The following is a 14,724-nucleotide window of genomic DNA, read 5'->3' on the forward strand; positions in this document are numbered from 1 at the left end:
CAGTCTCTTGAGAGAATCTTTGATATACCATTTTACAGAATTGCCACCACCACAAAGTAAGCCAACTGAACAGACATGTGATCAGGTTCTATCTTGTGACATTGAGATATTCGCTGCTTGCGTGAGATGTAACTGCCTTTTATGTTTTGAACATTTTGTTTTTGATAAGACATGTACACTTCACAATAATCCAAACACAGTATCAGATCACATTAGTAAAACAAACGACGACGAAATAACAGATATGGATGTAACACTTGAATGTTATGAATCGTTGGGCCAGTCAACACACATTCCAGAAGAATACCGTGTAGATGGCACAACAAATGATGAAATAGGTGAAGTTGAAATGAACACATCTGCCCCAATCCCATCACCACAGAAGACAACGTTGGCCAAGAATAAATCAGTTAAAGAACAAAGACATTCTGGAGAGGCCTATTTTTCAGAAAAATCAAACAAACAAATTGAAGCCCGTAAGTTCATACGACGACCAAGATGTAATTCTATTTACTGCCGACAGCGTGAACTTTCATGCATTTTATTTGCAGAAAAAGATATGGACGATATAAGAGAGAGTTATTATAACATGGGGAATTTGCAAAGGCAAAGAGAATGGCTTGCCAAATATGTAATCACTGGAAAAGGTTAAATCAAAGCATGACTATGGGAGAAAGAAAGTTACCCGGAGGTACAACTTGCCCGACGCGTCAGGGGATCAACATCCTGTTTGTCGCGTTATGTTTTTGAATACAATTGGTATTTCAGAGAGACAGGTACGTACGATGATCCAGAAGAGACAGACACATGGTGTAGTTGGCAAAGAAAATCGAGGAGGTCGTCAGCAGTCTTTAAGAGACCAAAAAGTGCGTGAAAGTGCACGTGAGCATATTAACCGATTCCCTAAAGTAGAGTCTCACTATTGCCGACAAAATTCCAAGTGCCAGTACTTATCATCAGATCTGACGATCAACAAAATGTTTAGTCTGTTTCAGAAAGAGAGTCCGGATGTTGATATTTCCTTATCAACATATTCACGGGTATTAAAACGTATGAATCTGAAATTCCATCGTCCGAAGAAAGACATGTGTGGGCTCTGTGAAACCTTTCACAGTGGATCATCTACAAAACGACAAGAAATTCAAGAAGCTTTCAATAAACACAATGCCGAAAAAGAAAAGGTGCGTCAACTTAAGGCAGAGATAAAGAAGAAGGCGATATCAGAACCCAAGTTTGACGCTGCCGTATTTGACTTGCAGCAGGTCATATACTTGCCTCTCGCTCAAATAGATGCGAAATCTTCTATAGACGACGACTGACTTGTTACAACTTCACAATTTACCAGTTGTCAGACCGAGAAGGTCATTGCTTTTTATCTCATGAGGGGATAACAAAACGAGGATCAAATGAAATTTCGACATATGTCAGTCAGTATTTAGAAATGTTGGATTCTCAATATAAAGAATCGGTTGCTCTTTTTTGTGACGGCTGTCCTGGACAAAATAAGAACACGATAATGGCGGCAATGCTTCTCGCATTTGTTCGAAATTCCAAAAATATTAAATCAATAACAACACACTATTTTGAAACCAATCATGGAGTGAAGGGGATGCTATGCACAGCTCAATTGAACGTGCACTGTCAAGAGTAGGGGAGTTATTTATACCGACACAACTGTCCTTAGTTCTAGTTATGGCCCGAACAAACCCACGGCCATACAACGTTAGAAATGTTTCTATGGACGACATTTTAGACTGGAAACAGGTGTCTCAGGATATGAAAGTGCTGCGTGTCCGAGAGACAGAGGATGGCCATCCGGTTGACTGGACAAAAGTCATGTAGCTTACGGGTTACAATGGAGAGGCCAGAGTTTATTGATGTGAAATTTTCTCATCTCGAGGCCACTTTTCATTCGTTAAAACTGGTCAGTAGCAGAACCCCACAAATAGGTGTTACACATCGAGCATACACAACGGAGGAACCAAAGCTGTCAGCCGAAAAATACAACGACCTGCTGAACCTATGTGCAGGTACCACCCCCGTCATTAGAAATATTGAAGATCAATTTTTTTACAACAATGTTAAAGCACCGTTAACTAAGCTATCTGTGGCATAACGTGCTTACGTTCCAAAACCCTTAAAAAAGGTTATATAAAACATTGCCTTTATAAATAATAAAAGTTTAAATTTAAAAAAAAAGTAATGTAACCCACGATTAACGCTAGAGAATATAAGCAACAAATAACCCTGAGAAATAAAACAGCTACAACAAAGGAGTAAGTAAAGCATTAACAAAAATAATAAATAAATAAAATAAAAGAAATTAAATTTAGAATAAATGGTATGTAGGCCTATTTATTAAAATTAATTTAATTAAATTTAGAATAACTGTTCTGTATTTATAAATAATTAAGTGTCATAGGCATAAATAATAATCCTCATGAAACAGAGAAAAAAGTGTTTCCGTTTAATTAATTACTGACCACTACGAGAGAGAGATTACATTAATGTAGCCTATAGTTTCTTTATAAGTTTATAATAATATTGTTAAGTGTTTAATGTATGCCCTTAGAGCTACAGTAGTAGTATAAAATGTTTTCTATTTATTGTTCAAGGTTATTGTTGAATTGTTCAATTTTGGTTAATACGTTTTTAAAGTTAAAATGTTCACTAATATCCTATAATTTAGCATCAAATTATATAAATGTCTATATAGTAGACCTAATTGATGATTACAATTCTGTACATATAAAAATTAATAATGTGATTATAGGTTTGTAATTTGTAATAGGCCTACAATATATGGCAACTGTGTTTTAATGGCTTTTGAACCTTAAGGAAATAAATAACTTATTCCTCACAATTTTGTATTCATTGCAGAATGTACACATCGTACTACCAAATATATCAATAGTAAAACTTCAAATCACAGTATATAAAGCACTATATTTATCGCGGCGAATATGCGCAATTAGAGAAAAGCGCGCGTAATTATGTTCGTAACACGAACTGACGAATGTCTGGCGAATCCATACGTTGATGACAAAAATCTTCACACGAACTGACGAATAGGTTAAATATTCAATTACTCGCTAATTAGTAATTATTTTCAATAACATTTCTTTTTAATGCAAACATACACTTATTCTTCGAATGATGAGCCAAAAAAAATCCGATATTAAGTCTTTTGTTTTTGATATACTAATGTTTAAAAATTGATATTTTTTCAATCGCGTTTTTCTCGAAAGTGCGATATTGTATATTCGCCGGTTCGTGTGACGAGTGACGAAATGCAGAACCACGCTATAAACTGATTCCCAGTTTTGCTAATTTTCGAAACTTCCTACCTTGGCAATGACCCTGATAGTCATTGGGTTAAGAGATTTAAAGAGTTGATGCATGACACAAACATTGCATTTTGGAAAAGTGAAATGCTAAGAAAATCGTCACTGCAGACATACTCTCTTATTAACTAATCCGTGCCTTGAAAAATATTTATTGGATTGTACAGACTTTCTAGGATCTAGCCTCAAATTCAAACTACGTTCTAACACCCTTCCTTTAGGTCACAGGAGTTGTAAGTGGCTTCCTGAATATGATGGTAACTGTAAAATGTGTAAGAATGGTTTAGAAGACATTCAACATTTTCTTTCACATGTAACCAACTCAATGGCATAAGGATTGAAGAATATACCAAATTAGAATATATGTTAATCGATATCAATCATTTAGATGTACGGGAAAATGTTATCTCTGGTGACCTGAACACCAAATTAAATCTTGTATTAGGTGGAACTGATAACTACTATCATTATGTGTATGACGTCGAATCCATATCAAATGTCTTTGATTGTTACTGTAAGCACTATGTTAAAAGAGCATGGGCACACAGATGTAATGTTCTAGGCGAGTAATGTTCATATCAATCAAACTAAATGATTGATATCTATCTCATTATAGTGTTAGGTCTACATTGTTGTTGCCCAATTCATTTTATATTGTACAGTTCCTACCTATTCTATTATTGTTTATTTCTTGTAATTTAGTATTTTTAGGTGTCAGTGGGTTTCCTGCTGCTGTAGTATTAATTTTCAATGGTATTGTAGTTACTGTAGTTGAATTGTTTTGACATTTTGACCTACGTCGACTTTTTATTGTAATTGTTATTTTCTATATCATGTTGTTTTTTTTTGTACATTTCTTTTGGATGCACCTTCCATTTGGTCGAGTGCCACTGTTGTAAAAGTGTAATCTCCAAATAAATTATTATTATTATAATACTTATGATTGGTGTGGTGTGTGGTGGCAGGTGGTGTTGAGCAGCTTGCCACGACACGTACTTGTTCCGGTTCCGTTTCCATTTCCTATTTGAATAAAACGCTCCGCTTTGAATAAACCCCCCGATAAACCCACTCGAATAAACTCCTCCTTCCCAGCATAGAACATTGTTTGGAAAATTCAAAACACAAGACAACTATACAAATGCATAATTAGTATTCTATATTTGTTTAATTGTATTGAGCACACATGAACCAATTACTATTATAAACAATGTTTTAAAAAATCAGCTTGAAACACCAGTTTAATTAAACATATTAGGCCTACATGTAGGCCTAGACTCAATCAATGAAACATGGCCTGTATTGCGTTTAATATATCATATCTTCCTAGAAATCATTCTTATACAGTATAAATAAATAATTACATTTATTTATTATTCATTCACCCGCAATGTTTAAAATAAATGAATGAAAGGAGCAATCGTACGTGATACAACCAGCGCATCATTTCTTACGACATCAACATGACGTAACGTAATATATACGTAATTACAAATGAGTCTCTTCCAAAAAAAATGGATACGTGAATTCGATAAAATAACAACGATATACCGGTATCGTACGTTACTTAATATTGCACTTCTCTTTCGTTATTTCAATCTTATTTTATGAATCTTATATATCACCATACCTTATACACAAACGTTTATAGGATAAGGGAATATTTTATATAACATTATTTTCATTACAGTCCAACAGTATGTTAGATGAGTTTTTTAATAAAAATGTAAAATAATCTTAGTCCCTTTTTTCAAACAATTTATACAATCTGCCAAGTCAGTCAGTCAGTCAGTCGGTAGGACACTTCAGGAGGACGTAAGCATTTCTTCATGTTTTAACTGGGTAAGATAGTAGGCCTACCAATTAGTACAAGACATTATACTATAATAACTTCCATCAACGTAACTATTCAACATCAAAGTGTGGCATTCGTACACTTCTATACCATGTTTAAAAAAATATTTTATCGTAGCTTTTTGGGCTATCCCCCTGGAAATCTCTTATAGATGTATTTTCTGTAAAGCTCTGATGTGATGTGCTCATATATATGTGTCATATCACTACCATATTTGGGCATATCACACCTTTTTTATCAAACTATTTTGATTAAATACTTAATAAATAAATAAATGATGATTAATCATCAATTGGCATTGTACAAAGTTTGCACTTGATCGTAACCGATTGTCCGGGCTTTTTAAATACTTTTTCCCAACTTTCAACGTGTTCATTCGTTGTCATGCCAACACCAAGGCGAACATGACCAATATTCGAATCTTGAAGAATATAATCCTTGTCACGAACAAGCAGTAACACAGTAACATCTTCGGCAGTAGTGGTACTTGCTAATGGGATTGAGAATGCTTCTTTAAATACAGGGTTTAATTTTGCTCGACGAACGGTCGTCTGGTGTTTGTGTACATTCAGCTCTTCGCCTTTCGACTCGGTAACTTCAATGTTTACATACGGATCTGAAAAAAAAAGAAATCCTCATAAGGCTTGATAAACTATAGTTTTACGTTGGATCTCAACACGTTATACTATAATATAATGATTTTTAACGGGAGTAGAAAATGTATTTAGTGTATTTAATGAATGAATGAATTTAAAACCAAAAGTATAATGGCGTAGTTTATCCTTAATTTAATTCTTTCATTGCCAATCGTACATTTATGACATTTTCAATTATGACAAAGGAGAAAAAGTATTAGGCCATAATAGAGATACAATGATGAATTTAAAACCAAAAGTATAATGGAGAAAATTATTTGATTGCCAATCGACAAGATATGACATTTTCATATACTATGAAAGACAAAGTATAGTAGGCCCTAATAGACAGAGACACAATAATGTATTAATCATGGGCCTATAAATTAGGTTCATGTTTTAATTGAGAAAGTTAGCATAAGATCAGTTGATCATTAGGCCTATTATGAATACTAATAAACACAAGCTTGTTTAACCTTTCCCCTGAACAATCAAAGCAGGCTTTAATATAGTAATATTAATTATGTGTCCGGGTGATTAAGGTAATAATGTGTGACCTATTAAAATGGTAAACAGTCTGTCGTCGGGAAAAATTTTAACATGTTTTATTTTCTCCCGACGAGACGACTTGTCGTACGACGCTGTCTGAGTTGGCATTTAGACAACTGGTTTTAGGTATTTTTTATTTAAACTTATTTATAGAGATGGCCCCAGCATTGCTGATAATCAATGGGTTAAAATTGAACGGAACTATTTTGGGAAAAACCATGGACCTATCTAATTTATAGGTCCATGGTAAAACAAAAGGCCTAAACCTACCACAATTGTAAGATCCTGTACGGTAATAGTTCTTTTAACAATACACATTTTATTTTTTCCTCTCGCGTCGGAAATTCAGATTTAGATCAATTTCTACATTACTACGTCCTTTACCTCCAATCAATATCTATATGGTCAAACGTGTTTCTATAATAATTTTGTTATAAAAAGAATCTTTTCTGATTCAGTCTTTCACTGATACGTAACTAAGCGCTTATTCTTTTGTCAATGCACACATACTAATCTTATTGCAATTAAATTTAATTGTATTTCGATCTATTTTACTGTTGAATGTATTTTAAGTACTGAAGTAATGTCCTTAACTAAAGACAATCAATCTGCTTTGTTCAAGAATAAACATTTCGTGCAATAGATTAGACACAGGAAAAGCAAAATATATCCTGTTGTTGGGTAGTCATTAGCAGGCCTAGTTGTTTTATCATAAGCCACACTACGTTTTTGTACTTTCGCAGTGTTTCAATGGATACTACTTAGCAACGAACAATCGTAACTTATATTTTTCAATCGGGTGACGTAGACGTTAACAAAACAGAGCTCCGACACCTCTCATTAAGAAAATTAAATCATTGTGACGTATTCACAGCGACGTCGGGGAATAATTGTAATAATTACGATGTTGGCTCCGAAGACGTATTGTTTACTTATTTTGTAACAATCTCAGTAATCACAAGCAATTACATGAAACCTGGCAAGTTACGTAATAGTACAAAAACAGAATGCATACAAGTACCAAAGTAATCTAATAACGTCGTGAAGTTCAACTAATCCCGAACACGCCACGCGTGGTGAAATGGAATGGAAATAGGCCTAATGTTTGTGTAAAGAAATGTGTTTCGTTTTTATAACGACATTTGTTAACGTTAGTTATATCGGAGCAAGAGGCTGAGTAAATGTGCGACGATTATTACAGTGCGACAGTACAAACGTTGAGAAAATTTACCTGGCGAGCCTCCAATAGGACACCTGGCCAAGCCTTCTGCTTTGACAATAGTAATCATCAGGTTGTTTCGGTTAAGGCACAGTGAAGCTGTCAATGTGCTATTGTTCTCCTGTGTAATAATAAGAATTAGAACACATTATTAATATTTCGGAATACTTTGTAATTGTAAAGGTAAAATGAAAATTAGTTCTTTGGGATGGATACCCAATACCCAACACTGCCAATTCAATGTCTCAACATTTTTTTATTCTTATTGAAGGAGAAACTTGGTTCACTAATGTCCCAAAATATCATCAGAATATAAAAATAAACATATACAAAAATATTGAATAAATTAATTTTAGCTCTTGTACAAATGCATTAATCAACGCATCTATTTTGGTTTGAATCGTGTGGACAGAGCGTTCAACTCAACTCGTATAACTCAATTTATGAACAATTTAATTAAAATTATCACGTAGTATTGGTTTATGTGTCTCTTTTCCCTTTCACTTAAATATTATTACCGAATATTTGACGACAAATTTATTACTGTAGATCAATGACCACAATTATTACTAATTTATCGACATATTCAGTCTTAAAAAAAAAATTAATTATGAAGTACCCCTGCAATTTCTTGTCTGCTATAACCTTTTCTACTTTATGGGTAACTGTTTATGCCTTTCTGACAAATACAGTATTGCATGCCTCTTGTCAACGTTTTTCTGCGCGCCAGCTGTCTGGCTGAATGGTTCCAGTCGCTAGCTAACTAATTTTCAGACTTACTTTATGATTCAGTATAAACAATAAATAAAAAAGAGATGCAAACTATTTTAGATATATTATTTAGACAGTTAATTAGAATCGATGGCGGTTAGTTAGTATAGGTCTGAATGTGGCATGCAAAGTGTACGTAGCATCGAATGAATGGCGAAATAAAGCATTGGAACTTACTTACCGTATATTGGAGACATGGTTTCACGTTTGCTTTAATTTCATGAATACTTTCATCGATAAGGAAATTTAGTGGCTGGATGATATCACCAATATGTTCAGCGCGTCTCAGATTCGACTTCTTTGACAAAACTTTGATCCTAAGATTCAAATGCATCAGCTGTAAAGGTTTTATGTTGGTATACGAAAAGTTTTGATTAAATTGAGGATCACGAGTGCCTTTCATGTTAATTGTTTTGTATTTCGGGTGGTTTTTCTCAGGAGTTAGACTTAGTTTTAGTATTGGATTTATCGGACCTGTATACACACTTCCGCCTAAATTTTCTGCGCGTATTACTTCGACGTCAAGGTAATCACGTTGGCGAATGTACTGAAGTTTTAAATGAACTTCACCTAAATCTCTTACAACACTTCTTCTCCTCATACAATGTAGGTGTAACATATCTGGTTGCAGCGCACGTAATGAACGGCTACGTTTTTTTTGGTATTTAATGTCTCCAAGCAGAGGCATAGACGCTCTCCTGTTTACAGAAGACGACGTCTGCATTGCGTTCGGGTTGACATGCATCATGGTAGACGCTCTGATTAAGGTCGGTGTCGACGGAAAAGACATCGGTCTGTTTTGAACCGGATTTGAGTTGCCTAAATGTCCGTGACTTTGACTGGATGATAAGCCAAATCCCGCTTTGGAAATACAATTTTTATGAACCAAAGGTGAACTGGCAGGGGATAATGAACCTCTGGAAGACGGAGAAGTACTTGACCAATCATACATACCGTCCAAAGATCCTGCAATAAATGTGTCGTAGTCTATTTGTTGAACAGTTAGATTTTGCTCAGTTGCTTGATATTTGTTCTTTTTGCGGTAAAGTGATTCTTTTCTTGAAGTTTTTGGACTCTCTGCTAAAAAGGAAAATCCGTATGGTGTTCTCTTCATCCGAAGGTGTGGTAAGGACGGCCTGTCGTTGGTATTAAAACTTGCACAATCCGAAATGGCATCGTCAGATGTAATCTCGCTAGTAGGCCTAGTTACTAACCGAGTTGGCCGATTGCGAGGTATTACAAATTTCGGTACTGTATCAGGTGTAATGATTATTCTAGATAGTGGATTCATTTCAGCTCTCTTTGGTACTCGATTGTGAGTATGCTGTAAAGGACAGTCTTGCGATATTTGTTTAGTGATATTAGTTTGGTGATGATTAAAGTTTGTACACGCTGTCATCCTGAACCAATGTTGTTATTATTCAGTTTTGTCAAGTTACTTTACAAAATACAATATACCTCTCAGCGTATAAGGAATCAAGATATATACTATCTTTCCATGCTGTGATCGAGCACTTCGATGAAACACATTCGCGTTACTCACTGACACAAGTAAACACGGATTGATCATCTTATAGGCCGTGTAGACATGCGCAGTGCTAACAGATTAGCAATACATAATTGAAACGGAATATTGTAATAGTATACGGTGTACTTCTAGAAATAGAATAATAATCACTGCAAATGAGATTTGATCATAGTGACCGCGATGATTGAATTTTACCCACCAAATACGGAGGTAAGTATAACGACATATAATGACGAATATACGATGTAAATAGATACTATATTAAAAGTACATTTTGGTGAATTAAATAAGCGATACGAATCACTATAGGTTTTGAGGCTATACGACCGCGGTCTTTCTTCCGACAGATTTTATAAATGATAATTTAATTATCATTATATACCGGTACACTGGATTGTACGGTCACATTATTAGTTTGGTCATCGGTCGTTGGAAATCGAAATCTCCCTAAATTCGTCGTTAGATTGTCACTCAGAGGCAGTAGCGTGGTAACCCACAGAGTAAAGGTCCCTGGTTTAGCACTCCTAAGGGGCACTCCGAAACTGGGTAGTTGCATTGGGCTGCTCATTCTGGGGCCCTTTGAGCTCTGGGCCCCTGGGTTTAGCCAGAGCGCTTATAGCCGTTACGATACTGTCTAGAGGGTGTGGGAGCGAAGCGAGCGTTCCCTATGGTATTGGTAAATTCTTGTCTTACCGTACTTTATCTGCTACTTTATAAAGTACTGCATTTTAATAATAATAACAATTATAAACAAAATTTTATATAATATCATTAAGTTTCATTTATTCTTTGACGTTCGAAAGAGTATTAATAATTTAAAACTATAGCTATCAACGTAAATATACAACTATTGTTTTCATCAAACCTTACTGTGTTTTTATACTTATATATTATCAAATAAATGAAAACAGAAAATAACCCCCCAAAAATGTCCATCATTTACACTTACTATTTTATTACCGCTATACACGTATCATTAAATGATATTTATTCTTGCTTTACGTATATCTAATTTACATTAATAGACGATAAACAATTAGTTAATTAATATAAAATAAAATATTTTTGTTACTACTTCTTAATTGCTGTACGTTGGTACAACGTTTAATGCTGGTAATTTAAGTCAATAGTACATTATTCATATTAGCCTCGGTCTCATCCAAATACAATAAACGTGATTGACCTTATATTTATCTAAATACAAATATCATAATTATTACAAATAATGTTTAATGATATTATTTAGGCCGGGAGGACGGCGGATTTAGTTTTATTCATTCGCTAATCATGATGCGTCTAAAACCAATACGTATTTTCCGAGTACAATAATTCTGCAAAGTTGAATTGCTTATTTTCAGTTGAACTATCAACTTCTAAAACACACTAAATGACGGTATGTTATTGCTATTAAAAATTAAATATTTATTTGTAACGACATATAACATTAACATATGGAAAATACAACATGCTTCCTCACCAGTTCCTTCTTTTTTACACTAAATTTCACGTTTTGGTAAATTTCTAGCCTATAAGGTATTTAACACAGCACAGTAAATCAATAACACTGATTTGATCTCAACATAAAAAAAATAAAAACATTTCTTCCGGTGAGAAATGACGTCATAAGTTACGTAGGTGGGAGTACTAGATCGACCTACACACACATTACAACATCTTAATTAATGTTATGCTTATATAAAAATGAAAATATGTATGATTATTTATAGGAATAAAACTGCATAGACTACAATAACATAAACAATAAACGAATCCATTTTTTTTTATTAATTATAGGCTTATCATGCTTATTTTTGTATTTTCTTAATTGGTGAATAAACCTTTATGCATTAAAATAAAATTGATTACGTGGAATGGAAATAAGTTGAATGTAAAGGATATTAAAAGTACTGATAAGAGATAATATGAATAAGAATGAAAAAAAAAAGATAATTACATGGCACCTCACAATGGATAACATTTAGCAATCCTGGGTTGCTAGGTCAGTATAGCGTGCATGCATCAATATACTAGTATGAACATGCGTGTATAAAATAACGGCCAATTTACACAGACGAGCAGTAACGGTAAGCGGAAAACCGCGTAGCTTGTCCCACGTAGAATCTGTATCTATCCTAAGTAGAAACCGTCCGTCCTCACCGCGATGGTGTAAATGGTCATAAGCAATAACTTAGATTCGATGTTTTTTTATTACCGTTACCGCTTGTCTGTGTAAATTGGCCTTTTCGCTAGTACCATCTACTGACATCAAGTCGAAGGATAGAAGTGTACCACTGAGAAAATTAATGTTTATTCATAAAATTTTCAAATAAATAATTTTATATTTACAAAATTCTTTTTTATAATAAAAGTTAAGCACAACCGAGTAGTGAGGATATCACCAAATCATTGGCGTTTATTTTTACAGTAGAACCTCTCCTTTGGGACACCCAGGAGACACCTCTATTAAGGGACACTTTCCCGTCAACGAGGGGGGTTTACAAAAGCAACCCTGAATCCTCCCTTGTTTTTCAAGAGGGTCAGATCTATCATTTATCTATTTATTACTGTTGTTTAGTTGGCAGAACATAAACAAAGAACTCAAATAAGCAAATACATTGATCGCAAAGTTAATGACAGACCATCAGACCACCGAAAAAGAGTCATGGAAACGATTAGCATACGGATGATGATGATGTATTTAAATCACTGTGCTGTAGACATACTCTTAATCAGTTTTACTTTTTAGTGACCTTTTATCTCGCCTCGGCTACTCAGCTTAGCAACACCAGGACCAATAGCTTAGCAACACCAGGACCAATAGTGTAGCAACACCAGGACCAATAGCTAAGCACACCAGGACCAATAGTGTAGCAACACCTAGACCAATAGTGTAGCAACATCTGGACCAATAGCTAAGCACCCCAGTACCAATAGCTAAGCACGCCAGGACCAATAGTGTAGTAACACCTGGACCAATAGTGTAGCAACACCTGGGCCAATAGCTTAGCAACACCAGGACCAATAGCTTAGCAACACCAGGACCAATAGCTTAGCAACACCAGGACCAATAGCTTATAACTTATAAACATGATTTTTACATCAAGGTTTTTAACAAATAGTTTCATTAGTTTTTTTCCCTAACAAATATAGTTTTGCTTTGTCTCTATATACACACACTAATTACAGGAGCATTATGTAAGTATGTACACGCATAAGAAACAATAAATAGTTTCTCTTCTTTTATACGATTTGGCCACCATGAAAAGATATGCAGTTAATATTTGGTTGCAATACGTAAAAACATAAAATAGTTGAAATACATACAAAAAAATAATGGTAATCACAGTAATTTGTTATTTTTCAACATAAATGGAATTTGGCAGACGAAAACAATAAAAAATTATCTCATTAGCTAAAGAAATAGACAAATCTCAAGAATAATACAAACATATTGTTTCTGTCAATACTGACAAATTGCTGCATATCTCATTGTGGATTCTAGGTAAGTTTGTGTAGTATGAAATTATCATTATATTATTAGAAAAGAAAATGAAGAATTCTTTAAATTGGTCCCCAAGGCAAACGTTATATTCTTTCTAATTCCTGGTGGTCCAAGCGAGACTTAACCCGCAATATGACTTTGTTCATTCAACTTTGAAATTATTATTTCATTCCAAATCAGATACGTTTGGTTTGTTCTTTATTCCCTAATCACTTTCATTTTCCATATTGTCATTTCTCTAAGCAGCTTTCTAAAAGATTTAACCTTTCTTTTTCTTTACTTTAAAAGCAATCACAGTGTACCTGGCATTTGAATCCATTTCATCGTTCCATCAACACCGCATGAATAAATGTGACTGTTCGACATTACAGTTATTTGGATAACGCCGCTTCCAGTTTGTCGGAAGAACGTGTTTCTTGCATGTTGCCCTGGTAACGAGTAGCGAAGGTTGTGAACAGACAATCCCCAAACCTAAACAAAACAAAAACCAAGTTTTTAAATTTTCTTGACTTAATATGGCAAAAAAAATTTCACCTCTAACGAAAGGTGTGATGTATTTCCATTACGTGATCGGAAGCATAAAATAGATTTTTTTAATGATTTCCTATAATTCATAATCAATTAATGGAAGCATCTGTTGTTTCGTTTATTTTTCTAATTTGTTTGATGAAGCATGACGACACGATCGCATGGTCAACAAGGCAGTTCAATTTGTCAAATATGTAATTGAACAATGCAACAAGTAAACATAACTTAGTTTAGTGTTTTTTTTTATTATGTTTCATGATTATTTTGTTTTTATATAGTGAGCTACTGTAATATATATATATATGTACTTAATATTAAATTTAACTAAAAACCATTGTCTGACAGAAAATTAGTCTAATTTTGCATATAATTGCAGTTTTTCAGGTAAATAACTTTTTTTTCAGATCCAATGTTTGGTCAATGTAAAAAACTATTATGGGACATTAAAATGGCATATTCAACAACAAAATATTTTTCAGGGGGACAATATTTTATATTTTATGTATTTTGTGTTTCTATCTCAAATACACACTGGATGAATCAAGCGGCTCTCTCATCTGATTATATTCAGACAATTTACTATCATCCAAATTGTTTATCAGTTCTTGATAATTGACATAATTGCTTTAAAATCCCTAGACTCTGTTTACAATACTAGCTGTTGACTTTTCTCAGTATTTGTGTATCTGACGGACAACTACTTCATATAAAAAATGCATGAAATAGATCACATCTATAATTGGCAAAGCTAGCTTGCACTTTGTTTGACTAATTAAGAATGTTACTGCATATTAAA

General features: G+C 34.0%; 3 protein-coding genes and 1 pseudogene across 7 annotated transcripts in view; 1 reads left to right on the forward strand and 3 right to left on the reverse strand.

Moving 5' to 3' along the window:
- Positions 1 to 244: 244 nt before the first annotated feature.
- Positions 245 to 2,029, forward strand: LOC140063078 (uncharacterized; annotated as a pseudogene).
- A 1,747-nt stretch (positions 2,030 to 3,776) lies between these two features.
- LOC140062687 (synaptotagmin-7-like) lies at positions 3,777 to 7,812 on the reverse strand. Its single transcript, XM_072108991.1, has 2 exons — positions 7,612 to 7,812; positions 3,777 to 5,812 (listed from the first exon to the last, which is right to left on the reverse strand). Exons 1-2 carry the CDS (start codon positions 7,667 to 7,669, stop codon positions 5,478 to 5,480), a joined length of 393 nt encoding a protein of 130 aa, XP_071965092.1. The 5' UTR covers positions 7,670 to 7,812; the 3' UTR covers positions 3,777 to 5,477.
- A 327-nt stretch (positions 7,813 to 8,139) lies between these two features.
- On the reverse strand, positions 8,140 to 9,899 carry LOC140063080 (C2 calcium-dependent domain-containing protein 4C-like). The gene is made up of 2 exons (XM_072109514.1): positions 8,552 to 9,899; positions 8,140 to 8,190 (listed from the first exon to the last, which is right to left on the reverse strand). Exons 1-2 carry the CDS (start codon positions 9,767 to 9,769, stop codon positions 8,140 to 8,142), a joined length of 1,269 nt encoding a protein of 422 aa, XP_071965615.1. The 5' UTR covers positions 9,770 to 9,899.
- Positions 9,900 to 10,671: 772 nt separating this feature from the next.
- Positions 10,672 to 14,724, reverse strand: part of LOC140063047 (dmX-like protein 2) — a 62,251-nt gene continuing 58,198 nt past the window's right edge. For all 5 annotated transcript variants that reach the window (XM_072109477.1, XM_072109476.1, XM_072109474.1 and 2 more), the window contains one exon: positions 10,672 to 13,871. In XM_072109477.1, coding sequence (XP_071965578.1) covers positions 13,692 to 13,871 — 180 coding nt within the window. In that variant the 3' untranslated portion in view covers positions 10,672 to 13,691. The remainder of the gene's footprint in view (positions 13,872 to 14,724) is intronic.

The sequence above is a fragment of the Antedon mediterranea genome, chromosome 11 (genome assembly GCF_964355755.1).
Source record: "Antedon mediterranea chromosome 11, ecAntMedi1.1, whole genome shotgun sequence".
NCBI lineage: Eukaryota > Metazoa > Echinodermata > Crinoidea > Comatulida > Antedonidae > Antedon > Antedon mediterranea.

What these genes read in the sequence shown, in the direction of transcription:
- LOC140062687 (XM_072108991.1), bottom strand. Translation starts at nt 7,669, where the DNA reads ATGATTACTATTGTCAAAGCAGAAGGCTTGGCCAGGTGTCCTATTGGA. An exon ending in TCCTATTGGAGGCTCGCCAG is followed by an intron (nt 5,813 to 7,611) that starts GTAAATTTTCTC and finishes TTTTTTTTTCAG; the next exon opens with ATCCGTATGTAAACATTGAA.
- LOC140063080 (XM_072109514.1), bottom strand. Translation starts at nt 9,769, where the DNA reads ATGACAGCGTGTACAAACTTTAATCATCACCAAACTAATATCACTAAA. An exon ending in AACCATGTCTCCAATATACG is followed by an intron (nt 8,191 to 8,551) that starts GTAAGTAAGTTC and finishes TTTTTTTTTAAG; the next exon opens with ACTGAATATGTCGATAAATT.